The sequence below is a fragment of the Prunus dulcis genome, chromosome 8, assembly GCF_902201215.1.
Source record: "Prunus dulcis chromosome 8, ALMONDv2, whole genome shotgun sequence".
NCBI classification, from domain to species: domain Eukaryota; kingdom Viridiplantae; phylum Streptophyta; class Magnoliopsida; order Rosales; family Rosaceae; genus Prunus; species Prunus dulcis.
The window spans coordinates 15632096-15645094 of NC_047657.1; the positions used below are offsets into that span (position 1 = coordinate 15632096).

General features: G+C 38.3%; 3 protein-coding genes across 4 annotated transcripts; all 3 read right to left on the reverse strand.

Moving 5' to 3' along the window:
• Positions 1-2041: 2041 nt before the first annotated feature.
• On the reverse strand, positions 2042-4535 carry LOC117637060 (pentatricopeptide repeat-containing protein At2g17210). The gene has a single exon (XM_034371814.1). The coding sequence runs from the start codon at positions 4319-4321 to the stop codon at positions 2042-2044; it is 2280 nt and encodes a 759-aa protein (XP_034227705.1). The 5' UTR covers positions 4322-4535.
• Positions 4536-4647: 112 nt separating this feature from the next.
• Positions 4648-8620, reverse strand: LOC117637061 (probable galacturonosyltransferase 3). Of its 2 annotated transcripts, none has more exons than XM_034371815.1 (9): positions 8508-8614; positions 8186-8238; positions 8008-8068; positions 7203-7253; positions 6989-7126; positions 6686-6823; positions 6263-6597; positions 5220-6165; positions 4648-5028 (listed from the first exon to the last, which is right to left on the reverse strand). In XM_034371815.1, the coding sequence occupies exons 1-9, from the start codon at positions 8541-8543 to the stop codon at positions 4753-4755; spliced, it is 2034 nt and encodes a 677-aa protein (XP_034227706.1). In that variant the 5' UTR covers positions 8544-8614; the 3' UTR covers positions 4648-4752. The 2 variants fall into 2 exon arrangements, with proteins under 2 accessions (XP_034227706.1, XP_034227707.1); XM_034371816.1 differs by having other exon boundaries at positions 4710-5028; positions 6989-7100; positions 8508-8620.
• Positions 8621-9087: 467 nt separating this feature from the next.
• Positions 9088-12857, reverse strand: LOC117637245 (probable serine/threonine-protein kinase PIX13). Its single transcript, XM_034372086.1, has 6 exons — positions 12305-12857; positions 11579-11910; positions 10866-11001; positions 10520-10662; positions 10046-10169; positions 9088-9939 (listed from the first exon to the last, which is right to left on the reverse strand). The coding sequence occupies exons 1-6, from the start codon at positions 12369-12371 to the stop codon at positions 9491-9493; spliced, it is 1251 nt and encodes a 416-aa protein (XP_034227977.1). The 5' UTR covers positions 12372-12857; the 3' UTR covers positions 9088-9490.
• Positions 12858-12999: the final 142 nt, after the last annotated feature.

Here is a 12999-nt window from a genome sequence, read left to right on the forward strand (position 1 = left end):
GTCGACCATTGGAACTCCTTTGCAAAAAAACAAGAAGCATTTTGGGTCACATTTCTTATTTGAGTCCCCTATGGCCAGTATAATGCGCTAGTAGCATCTTCTATAACTCAGCTGTGGATTCCCCCGGATAAGTAAATAAGTCTCCAACAATCAATACTGAGTCTTCAGCAATCACAACATAAATATAATAAGTTTTCACAAAACATAATTAATAATACAAACCAATTTGTCTCGAAATTATAACTTAATAATAAAAACAACAATAAAATAATACAAACCAATAGTCTCGAAATCATAACTTAATAATAACACTCAATACTAAAGTTCCAGCAATCATAACATAAATATAATAAGTTTTCACATAACATAATTACTAATACAAACCAACTTGTCTCAAAATCATAACTTAATATTAAAAATAATAATAAAATATTGCAAACCAATAATCTTGAAATCATAAGTTAATAATAAAACAAAGAATAATGTCTTAATCATTATAATAATTTTTCTTCGACAACACCCAACTTGACAACAGCTCAGCCACAAGCATGCACCTGTATAAACGAAAGGGTAATTTTATTGGCACCCCAAAATTTGCTTTTGCCACCCCATATTCTCCTTACAACCCACTGAATTTTAGTAAATTTTACAATTACTCACTACACCTAATTTTTCTTCCTAGATTGCCCTCATGAACCCCATTCCTTAACTTACCTGTGTAAATCCCACTGAAATCGTTACCTTGTTCAGTGGTAGTCTACCGAATTTGTTTTCATTTTTCAGTGGCTATCTACCGAATGTGTTTATGTTTTCAGTAGTAATCCACCGAATCTGTTTCAGTTTTTTAGTGGTACTCCACTGAATATGTTTCTGTTTTTCAGTGGTAGTCTGCTGAATTCGTTTTGTGTTTCCTTGCATTTGTTTCTTGTTTCAGTGATCATCTACCGAATTCGTTATTGAGTTTGTACTTAATATTGTTTTTGACTAGGAATGTGAGCACCTTAGCTGCATGTAGAAGACATCTACCATTCATTAGTGAAATTGGTGGGCTAATCCAAATAATGGTATATTCAAATGGTACATTCAGAGGTCTGGATTAGACCAACTTATTAGGTGTTCTTATCGGAATGCATATAAGATTGTTGCATCTACCTTTGTGGAAAGATGGCATCCCGAAATGAACATCTTTCACATGCCTTTGGGTGAGATGACCATCACATTGGATGATGTGTCATCTATTTTAAGGGCTCACCTTGTTTTTGTTCCTTCAATGGGAATAAGATCAAAATAGCTTACATTAAATTTGTGGTCGACAATAAGTTACTGAAAAAAATAAATATATTTCGGTTCATTGCCATTGAATTGTAGATAAAAATTCAGTAATACACCACTAAACACCGTTCCATATTATGGTGGATCTCCACTGCATTTGAAGTTAACGGCCGGTCAAACACAATCGAAATAGGTGCAATCTTTCGGTGGCATCCCATCGAATTTACCTATCGCGTTCGGTACTGGTGTACTGAACGCAACCAGCGAATCGTCATAAAATCCTAAGCTTGAAAAACGCCAAAAAATAAACTCATACCTCATTCGAAGCCTCTCTAGCTTCAATCTCACTCTTCATGAATAAATATAATATATTTTCTCACAAATATAAGCGTATAAACCTCATTAGGGTTGTAGAAACATGATTGTTTGAAATTTTTTTATTATAAATGTTTTTTGTCCTTAACGGTAATTATGTACAAAGGGTTAAATAAATTATTCATGTTTAAAATTAATATGAGGTGCAAAGAGCAAATAATGGTGTGCCAATAAAATCTCCCTAAACGAAAATAGCCTTTTTTTCAGGTTGGTAATTGTTTTCCATTTTCAATTTGGATTATTTTCGTTATTTTCTAGTGTCATGTGCGCGAGTCATTGGGGGTGTCGATGGATAATAACGTGGCTAACTCTTTGTAAATGGAGTTTCGAAGTCCACGAGATCGGCTTGAAAGTCTCGTTTTCCTTTTTCTTAGAGCAAAAATAAATAAAGAAGTTATTCAATTAAATCCAATTCATCAACAATATTCCTCTTTTCAGCCTTCATACAAGCATGCAACAGTTGAAGCATAGAGTGTGTATTTCCATCATGAGCTGGTGAATGATCTCCAGCAACAAATCTATATGCCTTGTGGCCAACATGCACTAAACTGTAGCCAGCCACAACCCTAACCCCTCTTTCCTTCAACAAGCTTCTCATACTTGCAGCATCCACCCACAACCCGCTTGCTGCATAAATACTTGATGCCTGTAAATACCCGGCTGAGTTTCCAGGCTCCAACTCAAGGACATGAGAGGCAGCTTCTAGACCAACTTCGCTGTTCCTACAGCTTCTACAAGCACTCAATAGTGCACCCCAAGCATTGCTTGCCCGGGCAGCCGCCTTCAAATCTTGTGGAAATCTTTTGATTAACTCCATTGCCATTACAAGCTTCCCCGCTCGACCCAACATGTCAACTACGCAAGTGTAATGTTCCAATCTTGGTTCAACTCCATGATCCTGAGCCATTGAGTTGAACAAGGAAACACCCTCTTCAACCAAGCCTCCATGGCTACAGGCAGATAGCACAGAAAGAATGGTCACTGCATTGGGCTTCAAACCATACAGCTTCATTTCTGCAAGCAAAGCTAAGGCTTCATGGCCAAGACCGTTCATTCCATATGCCGCTATCATGGCACTCCATGACACAGTGTTTTTTTCAAGAATTTGTCCAAAGGCCTTTCTTGATTCTCCTATTGCCCCACATTTCGAGTACATGTCAACAATTGCAGTGCCAACGGCTACTTCTGCAGACAAGCCTGTTCTAACAGCAATTCCATGCGCCCATTTTGACCTCTTCAATTCAGCTGAAGCTGAACAAGCCTTGAAAAGATTTATAATGGTGATCTCATTGGGCTTCTGGTCTTGTGCCTGCAACTGCATCATCTCATGGAAGACAGCAATTGCTTCCTCAGGTCTACCACAACTGGCAAACCCTGAAATCATGGTGCTCCATGAAACCACATCTCTTTTCTTCATCCCATTAAAAAGTTTCCAGGCATGGTCAACACCATTGCACTTTGCATAAGTATCAATGAGAGAATTCAGGAGTAATTCATTTGATACATATCCCCGCCTGATTGTTACACAGTGCACGGACTTGCAATGAAACATGCGCAAATGCTTGGATGTTTGAAGAACATTCACAAGTGTCACTTCATCTGCCTCAATTCGTTCCTTTCCCATAGAATAAAACAGTGTTAGGGCATCCAAATGCCTCTCATTAAAGACAAATCCCGTCAAAATGGAATTCCATGAGACTCTATTTCTTCGTGGCATCGCGTCAAAAACTTTAAAGGCAGAATCTGCATCCTGACACTTGGAATACATATCAATTAAAGAATTTCCAACAAACAGATCACAATCTAAACCTCTATAGATTACCAACCCATGGACCAATGTTCCCATGGTCAAGTCCTTCAAATGAGTGCATGCTTTAAGAATACTGACCATACATAAACCATCTGGCTCAATACCAAGCTCATATACCATCTTTTGGAACATCAGCATCCCAATCTGAGCTTCCTCACAATGCACAAAACCACCAATCACCACACTCCAAGAGATGACATCTTTGTCACGCATTTCATCAAACAATTTCTGCGCACTGTCCATGTCAGCTTCTTCTGCATACAGACTCAACAAAGAGTTTTGAACTGAAGATACAGAACAAAACCCCCCTCGAATCACGTAACCATGTACTATCAGACCCTCAAACTTATCTCGAAGGCGACGGCAAGCTTGAATTACAAGCACCAAAGTAGAAGTATTGGGTTGAAACCCGTCAGCACAAACCCTGGCCTTGTTAAACCACCACAACCCTTGTACTAAATCACCCCCATCAAGGTACCCATAAGCCAATATATTCCAAGAAACTCCATCTCTGCTCCTCATACAGTTAAAAACACCCAATGCAGAATCTAGGTCCCCTGTTTTGATGTAAAAGTCCATGGTGGAATTACCAATGGAAGTGTAGGATTCAAATCCATTCTTGATCAAACATCCATGTACTGACTTTCCATAGGTACGAGAGAGAAGATTTGAACATGCTTTGAGAATAGGAGGGAAGGCTGAAGGGTCTGCTAGTTGAAGTCCAGCTTTCTTGATTTCATGGTAGTGGCAGAGCAGTTCTTGCCATTTTCCATTAGATGATAACTCTTTGAGCCTCGAATTGCAATTAGAAACACCCAAGTGAATGCTTGGGAAACGCATTTCCAATATGCCGCACATATGCATATGCTATTATCACGGACTCTTATTTGTAAATTGTAATAAAGTTTGATATTTGTAGAGTTCGAGTATAATATTAATAAATAAATACACGTTTTATAACATAAATGAATTAATAACATCAGTGGACATCAGTGGCAGTCGGAGGGAAGAATTTCTCCTTAATTGACAAATGTTTTTGAGCAAAATACACACACTCCTCGGAGGAAAAATTTCAGTCCAATTCTTTTTCTCATAAAGGTTTTCGGCAATTTTTCCGAGTTGTAACTTGGGAGAAGTTTTTAGCAGAAACGTCCTGTTCTCTTTCTGGACGCATAACATCGTCTCTGATAGAAATAAAGAATTTTGAATTTCCATTTCTTCTTTGGACAACAAATTTTACAAGAGCATGCGTGTTTGAAGGGGGAGGGGGAAGGGACGGGGTGTTTAGTTTTCTTCTATTCACTGATGCTACAAAGTCGAAGATAAGGGTTATCAAACATTACATATTTTGACCAGTATGCCTTGTACTTTGAAATAGCCAAATCTAGCCATGGCTTGTAGTTTCCATTGTAATGGATAACAGCTGCATTCTCTATTGCCGTTTGATTGAGGGCTGGGTCGTAGCCAAGTCCCAACGCATGCCAGCCCCGATCCAGCGGATGGGTCAGGTTATAAAAGGTTATCAGTCCTGGTGGCAATGTACCAAGCTTCCAAAGAGTTCTATCCTCATTCTGCAAAACAGTTATTCCATCATCATTCGCCATAAAATTTGAACACACCTAGCTTACATAATAAAACAGGCATAAAGTTTTTAAATTTAAAAATAAAAAATAAAAATTAAGCAACCAACAAGAATATGTAATATGAGTTGAGAATAAAAAAATGGGGATCAAGGGAAGAAATGAATGTAATGAAACTTTACCATGTCTTGCCAACGATGATATATTCCAGTGATGTTTCGCTTCCTCCACTCCTTCAAGTCAAAGATATTCATGCCGAATGCCCAGCCACAAGCATTTGGATCGAAATTTGCATAGATTATTGGATTTGAGAAGTTGAGATATTTATCATACCGATGGAAGCTCTCTTTACAGGTCTCCACTGCACCATTTACCATCCCTTGAAGATCAATAGACCAAAGAGGTGTCAAATCCTTCTGAACTACAATATCATCATCCAAAAATAGGATCTTGTCCAACTTTGGGTAAACATCAGGAAGATAGAATCTGAGATGATTCAGCAGGGACAAGTATTTTGGATTCCGATATTTGAGATGATCAGAACCCAGCGAGAGGGATGAAGGATGATTTGCCTTGAAATAATATTCTTGAAGTCTGGCAGATTCAAGTTGACGGAGAACAGAACACGAAGAAGAATTCAGCCACTTGAAATCATCAATGTTTTCAACCTGGATTGTTGCTCCTACAGGAGGGTTGACAAGAAACCACATTCTCATAGCAGCATAATTTAGTTTATCGGTGACTACATGGAAAACATGCTTGTTGGGTTCCTTCGCATGCAGCACAGTAGAATTAACAACCACTGATGTCGCTAGAACATTATCGGAAAAGATAGCATAGTGATAGAGAGAAGGATCCTGAAGCTTTTCTTTGTTTACATCCTCTCTACTATGATAACCCAGCAAGAAATAGTCGGATGCAAGTTGTAGAGGAAGGCAATGTAACGGTTTAGGGACTGTTTTTGCGGCAAGCTGAGTCAAGAATGCACTCTTTTTCTTCAGATCACTTACATTCTCTTCAGTTGACTGAAGCATGGCTCTTAGCTTCCTTTCCACAGTGAGGCAGTCATATAATTTGTCCTTTGCTATAGAGAGAACGCGACCCATTGCTTTTGCTCGGTTAAGTGCACTGGTAAAAGGAAAAATAAAAAAAAATAAAAAAACAAAGCATGAAAAATCAAGACCGAGCCTGGTAAGCTTGCAACCAGATAAAGAATAGCAAAAACCTCGAATGAAGCTCAACATCAGAACTCGCTTCTCCGATAGCATGCTGACTAAGTTTTGAGTGTTTCATGAGAGAATTATAAAGATTGCTTTCATTCTTAGACTTGGCAATGTTTGCGTAAGCTTTGGCCATTATAATCTGATCCAGCATAAGTTTCAAGGTTGAATCAGAATTTGGGCTTTCATAATCACTTCTCCATATGCTGTACTTTCCCTTGACAATGGGGTCAAAGCCTTTTGATCGTTCAATTGCTGCTGCTGCCATCTGGTTATTAGCTTCTTTATCTTTTCCTATCAACTCTGCAGTCCGAAGATTCCTCCTTTCTTGCCGCATTTCCTAACAGGCCAGGAAAACCATCAAAACCCCAACCCAACAGAACAAAACGATTATAGTGAAGTAAAATAAGAAGCATTTGACAATTCACCCGCCGCTTGAGCTTCACTGGGCTCATTGATGATAGACGAGAATATGGAAGTTCACCTACTCCAGCTTGATGATCATCTGGAGGATGCTCAGTCTTCTCTTCAAAGGTCATTCCAGATTGAAATGGATCCTCAACCATCTGGAAATTAGCACTAACTAGTAAATTTCCTGTCAATGTTTCTCTCTACAAAATACAACTCCAATCCAGTTGAGCTAAAACAAATAGAAATATTAAAGGTTGTGAAAAATCTATCTACATGGCATTCATTGCCTCCAATATGAAAGGAAACTGAATATCCAATACCTGAAAACTCTTTGGATGGTCATGCCTTCCATCAATAGGATTTTCCAAGACCCAGGAAGCAGACAGATCCCCCATTTTAACCCTACTACTCCGCACAGCTCCAAGATTGTTGCTGTATGTCGCAATTATGTCAATATTCTGTGTGGAATACGATAAACATAAGCACCAATGTTATCTACTCTGAACAAAAAGAAAAGTACCCGTTACCAATTACCTTTTCATCTGGAAGAGTGCTGGCTCCAATGACAGAAGATACACCTTCTTCCTGTTCAGTCAGCATTTGACCATATAGTAAAGATTTTGCAACATGATATGCTGTTTACATAACAGCCATTTCAATTAAAAGATAAAGATGAACATATGAAGGAGGGGTTTGTGGGTGTCTGTCAAAGATACATATCCCTTCAGCAATTAATCAACTCTATTACCACCTATCATATGAATTCTATCAATTATGTATATAGCTCCACAGGTATCATGTTCTCTTTCCCCCTGTTCATCACTCTCTCCCTCTCTTCCCATCCCCTACTCTCCCTCCCTCTATCCTCTCTCATATAGCGATCAGTGAGGGAACTTAAATGATTGATGATCAAAATACGACTCTATTGGAACTATTCCCTTCGGCATAATGCATTTTCTTAGATCATCAAGAAGAATGGCAAAGAATATAATATACTAAATATTTAGTCATCTATATTACCAAGTCTGAACTTACTCATGCAGGAAACTATACTTGCTAACCTAGGTTCTGTTTTGTAATTTGTTGCTCAGGTATTCTGGGCTTCACATTTTCGAAGTACCCTTTTCAACCATATCTTGAATAAAGATAATGAATCAACTGCTACAAGCATGCCGATGAAAAGGAAACGTACACAACCCCATGGAAAGATATCAAAGGGATACCAAATCACAAACAACTAAAGAAGTGTGTTTCTTACAGGTTGCATAACTATAATAGTATCACCACAAGTGCATAGTTACTAAAATTAACATCAAATTTCAAAAGATGGGATGGGAACCTTGCTGTCTTGGCATTGCTCGCAATCACACAACGGTTGATATTTACTGATATCTCTTCGACTGAAATAAATGCACATGAAAGGAAATCACCAACAGCAATCAAAACGATGAGGGAGTAACGAATTGGATAAAATCAAAAGAAGCAAATCCGAAAATCAAGAACAAAAAGGATCATGCCTTGCTGAAGCATCGGATATATCTGCTCCAGCTAGAACACAGTGTAAAGCAACCTGAATGAATTGATACATCAAACGCATAATTTAATACTGAATCTGAAATTAATTCATACAGAACTAGATCAATACAGCATTAACTACTAAATTAAGATGAGCATTAATCAATCTACATAAAACCCTAGAAAACCACTACGACAGCCCCAAAGAGCACGCAATGCATAGACAGGGTCAAAGCAATAGACGCGCGATCCAATTCCAAGCAGAATCGTTGCGAACGGACCGTTGAGAGGGAATGAAAAAAGAAGAGAAAGTAAATTGTTTACCAATGAGATGCAGAGGACAAGCAGACGAACTTCCATTGCCGATGTACAGAAGAGGAGAGAGAGAGAGAGAGAGAATCGCTTCTTTTCCTGAATTTCTGAATTTCCGATTCATTACAACGACATGGTCGTTCCTTTTTCTTTTCTTTTTTTTTTTGCCCTTTTTCCTTGTTACAAAAACGACATGTCATAAAGAGGTCTGTGTTAAACAGTCGAACGACATGGCCAATGGCCATATTGGAGTCTTCCTCAAAGTCACAACTTCTTCATGGCACGTTATGTTTGGGAGGGAGTGTTTCTAGACTTGCTAAAAGCGCTTTTTAACAATCAAAAGTATTTTTGACTGCCTTGACAGACCTATTTAAAAGTGTATAAAAGCATAAAAGAGCTTTCTACATAAGCACCTGAACTTCTAACATATTTCCAGGATCTTTTAATAAAATTGCTTATGAGCATATGTGCTTCTTAAAAGCACTGATTTACAGATACATTTACATGATTATTCAACAACTGTGATAATTTTACCCTTGCAGAGGTAAAAATGCTCAAGGAATTTCTTCAGATTTGCTTTTGATATACAAAATAATTGTAAATTAGTTCATTTCATTTCATTACAAACCTACAAAAGTAAAAGGTAACCGGACAATCAATGAATGCAGTAACTATAATATCCAGGCTTTTCTCCTTTTTTGCCCTCGACTCTTTTTAAGAATCTGATAACAAAATGGAGGGGTTGGTTGTTGTGGCATGCAACTATAAATTTTGCCACCTGAAAAATCATAACTAATGGCCCTACTAAACAAGTTTCCAGACTCTCAAATCACCAAAGCTACACAATAATTACACTTCCACTCCTAACAAAACATACCCAGTTCAATACAACAACAAACTCATTCTAACCTCCCATTAATGAAGAAATGGGAACTTTTTGACATGATCTTGCCTAAGGAAAGATATGCGCTTGCTTGACAGCAGTTGGATCAGAGTTACCGCACTCGAGGCGACTGTTGGTAGGTTTGATTCCCATCCAGCCTGGGGTGAAGCGGCGAGCGATGATGCAGCGGCTTCTGGCCTTGTCGATGAGCCATAGGATGAGTTGAACGGGGCCTAGGCTCCCTTGAATGTTCATTGGCAGATTCAATCCGCTCCAATGTCTCCACAACATCCTTCATCGATGGCCGGTTTTTCTGTTCAGATTCAATGCACTTTAGAGCAAGCTGAGAAATTCGGAATGCAGCTTTGGCAGGATATTTTCCCTCCAACCGGGGGTCCATAATTCCTTTCAATTTTCTTTTATCTGATAGGAATGGCTTTATCCAGTCCACTAAATTATGCTTCCCACTCGGACGATTTGTATCAAGTGCACGCAAGCCTGTCAATATCTCGACCAGAACAACACCAAAACCATACACATCGCTCTTCACATACAAATGCCCTGTTCAATCAAACATGATATGAAGAATGTCATGGAATTTGGTAAGTTGCCTCAATATTTGACCAAACCAAGGAGCCCACAAATTCAATAGGTTACATAGAATTACCTGTGGCAACATACTCAGGAGCAGCATAACCATATGTACCCATAACTCGTGTTGTCACATGCGATTGACTAGCTGAGGGGCCCATTTTTGCCAAGCCAAAGTCGGAAATCTTGGCAATATACGACTGCAATACAACAAAAAGTTTATAAAAAAAACAAGTTAAATTTGTCAGTCGATAAGCAACTTCTAAGTTTCTTTATTTTAGTCAGTATTTTCTAACCAAGCTTCAAACTTAAAAGCTACCGTGAAACCGAATTTCATGATTTATCAATTGAGTAGAAGCCTAAGAGTATCATTACTAATTTTTTTTCCTTTTTTGGTTTTGTAAGAGTATAATTATTTGAATTACACATGATTTTATTGATAACAATGATTTGATGTTTCTTTCACCAGCATGACATTGTGAGTACTATAAGATATCCGCCGTCATTAGCTTAGTTCTCAATAACTGTTCATAATCAAATAGAAGTTTACCCCATCAAGTAGTATGTTTGAAGCTTTGAAATCTCTATAGATTACTTGCTTCTCTGATGTATGCAAAAAAGCCAAGCCTCGAGCTGCTCCTATTGCAATTTTAAGCCGTATATCCCACGGAAGTGGCTGAACAGCTGAGCCCCCTGCAGAAGTAAAAAAACCATGAAGTGTAAGGCAAAGGCAAAAAAAGGAACTTGATGTGTTTCAAAAACATATGAAGAACTTGCTGGTTTGAAAAACGTATGACAAACTTGCATCACTTGTAAACACCCAAATGCCTGCACACAGGGAAATGCTTGCATTTATACCCAGTTATGTCAAAACTTATTTATGCTTTTTTTCTTACTTCCAAATAGATGGTTTTCCAAGCTACCCTTTTGCATGAACTCATACACGAGCAGCAGCTCCGTGTCCTCCAAACAGTATCCCAACAGCTTTACAAGATTAGGATGAGATAGTCGCCCTAAGAAATTCACCTCTGACTGCACCAAAAAATAAAAATCAGATAAGCACACAATGTGTAAACTAAATTGACTTGATACACTGTTTACAAACTTTATACTTTTAGAAAATTGGTCAAATACCCGAGAAATCCTCCAAATGTACAATTTATGTATGTGTGCAATGGATGTGAGAGAGAGAGAGAGAGAGAGAGAGAGAGAGAGAGAGGTTTGGAATAAAAGAACTCTTGCCACTCGGCCGTTTTTTGTTCAACTAGAATCCACAATATCATCAAATTGTTTTATCACTCTGAACTCTATATCACCCTTAAGTTGTTGTGGACTCAGGGCACCAGCTGGATAAACCAATCGGCACTCCACCCTCCTAAATAAGCAGTGGATACCACAGCAATCGAAGTTTCAAAGACAGTTAACTAATTCACAGTTTAACTTTCGTCCACAAGATTCTAACATCTCAAAACAATATTTTCCAATTTGGATTAACCTATCTAAGGGGTCATTTAAAAATAAGCTTAGAGGTAACAAGCTAAACTGCTAAGACAAAAACAATTAAACGTCACCAATTATATTAATTATTTCCCAAGTAGAGTTAAATTACCTGCCATTCCTCAAACCCTTGCAAGCTCTCAGAACTCAATTTTTTCACAGCAATCACTGTGGTTTTTCCAGACTTGGTTGGTGCCTTTTCATCAAGCCAACCTTTGAAGACCATCCCAAAGCCTCCCTCCCCAAGAACTGTATCTGATCTGAAGTTTCTGGTTGCAGCCTTCAATTCTAAATAACTGAAGATCCTCAAGTTTGGGGTGGGTAAGATCTGCCCATGTGTACTGGCCTCATCGCCACTTGCTGCCGAGAACTGGCTATTCCGAGATAAAGTACTCCCCCCTGAAGATGTGGTGTTACTGGTTGTCTGAGATATGTTACTGACCCCTGAAGAAGAAACAGTATAAAGTTAGAAATGACACTCACATGAAAAAGAAGGGAACTTTTTTCTTCTTTTTGTCATGTAGCAAGTCACAAGAATATCAACTTTCACTTAGACATCCAAGAAATTCCAAGAGAAACAAAATCTAGTAACTTGAATAATGAATCAGATCAGAATATTCATTATTCAATTACTGGTCAAAACATAGTTCAGAAACATAATTTTGCATTTGAAAAGAAGGAACTTTGGCATGAAGTTTGGATTTCAATTGATCATAGGCATTGCTCAAAATCTAGTAAGAGAAAAATCAAATGCAACAAAACCCAAATGAAAATTTGAAGAGTCAATGGAATCTGGTGAACGACAAGAACAAATCATCAAAATTTACTTGTGGGCTACCTGTAGTGAGATCACCAGTAGTTACTGGCGTTGGGTTCTCAGCTGGAGAACCCCAGCAAATCCCCATCTTTGTCTCTCTCTTCTCTTCGTGTTGGATGCTATGTGGACAAACAGATGATGACGAAGAATTTGATAACTGGTTCTTTTCTCCTCGTCTGGTCTTCTCAACTATTCTATCTCCTTCAAGCTTCAACCACTAAATGGGTCTTTCTCTGTCTCTCTCTGTCTCTCTCTTCCCTCTCTCCCTCCACTATCCAAAGAAAGAAAGAAAACGGACAAACGAATATAAAAAAGCATCCGACTTTGTTATGTCTGTGTTTTGTGCACTTCACCCAATTTAGCATCCAAAGGATGGGGAAAAATGAAAGCTTTCAGAGACCGCTTCAATAAAAAAAAACACGGTTAAGAGGTCCGCGGGTAATGCAGAAAGCAGACTAAAATGATGTTGTTGTCTGTTCTAAGTCAACTGCCGTGGCCTTGTGAATCATCAGTCAGTCAAGGAAACAATTTCCATTCAAAGAAAGCAGCCGAGAGAGAGTGGAAATTAATAAATTAATAATCCAAAGGGGCATCTGACTGAAAAAAATAACTTAATTGTCGGTCACGCTATTATTATTAGTTAGTACGTTGTCCTAAACAAAGAAGTCTTTCTGTTATGCCTATAAATTCTTTTTCATGGATATCAAGTCATCTTT

Bases quoted from the DNA above. Each gene is read 5' to 3' on its own strand.
- LOC117637060 (XM_034371814.1), bottom strand. From the start codon at position 4,321: ATGCATATGTGCGGCATATTGGAAATGCGTTTCCCAAGCATTCACTTG.
- LOC117637061 (XM_034371815.1), bottom strand. From the start codon at position 8,543: ATGGAAGTTCGTCTGCTTGTCCTCTGCATCTCATTG. The intron at 7,254-8,007 runs GTTCCCATCCCA...CTGACTGAACAG, and splicing joins AGCAATGCCAAGACAGCAAG to GAAGAAGGTGTATCTTCTGT. The intron at 5,029-5,219 runs GTAAAGTTTCAT...ACTGTTTTGCAG, and splicing joins ATCATCGTTGGCAAGACATG to AATGAGGATAGAACTCTTTG.
- LOC117637245 (XM_034372086.1), bottom strand. From the start codon at position 12,371: ATGGGGATTTGCTGGGGTTCTCCAGCTGAGAACCCAACGCCAGTAACT. The intron at 11,002-11,578 runs GTAATTTAACTC...TTTTTGGTGCAG, and splicing joins AAGGGTTTGAGGAATGGCAG to TCAGAGGTGAATTTCTTAGG. The intron at 10,663-10,865 runs GTAAGAAAAAAA...TTACTTCTGCAG, and splicing joins GGAAAACCATCTATTTGGAA to GGGGCTCAGCTGTTCAGCCA.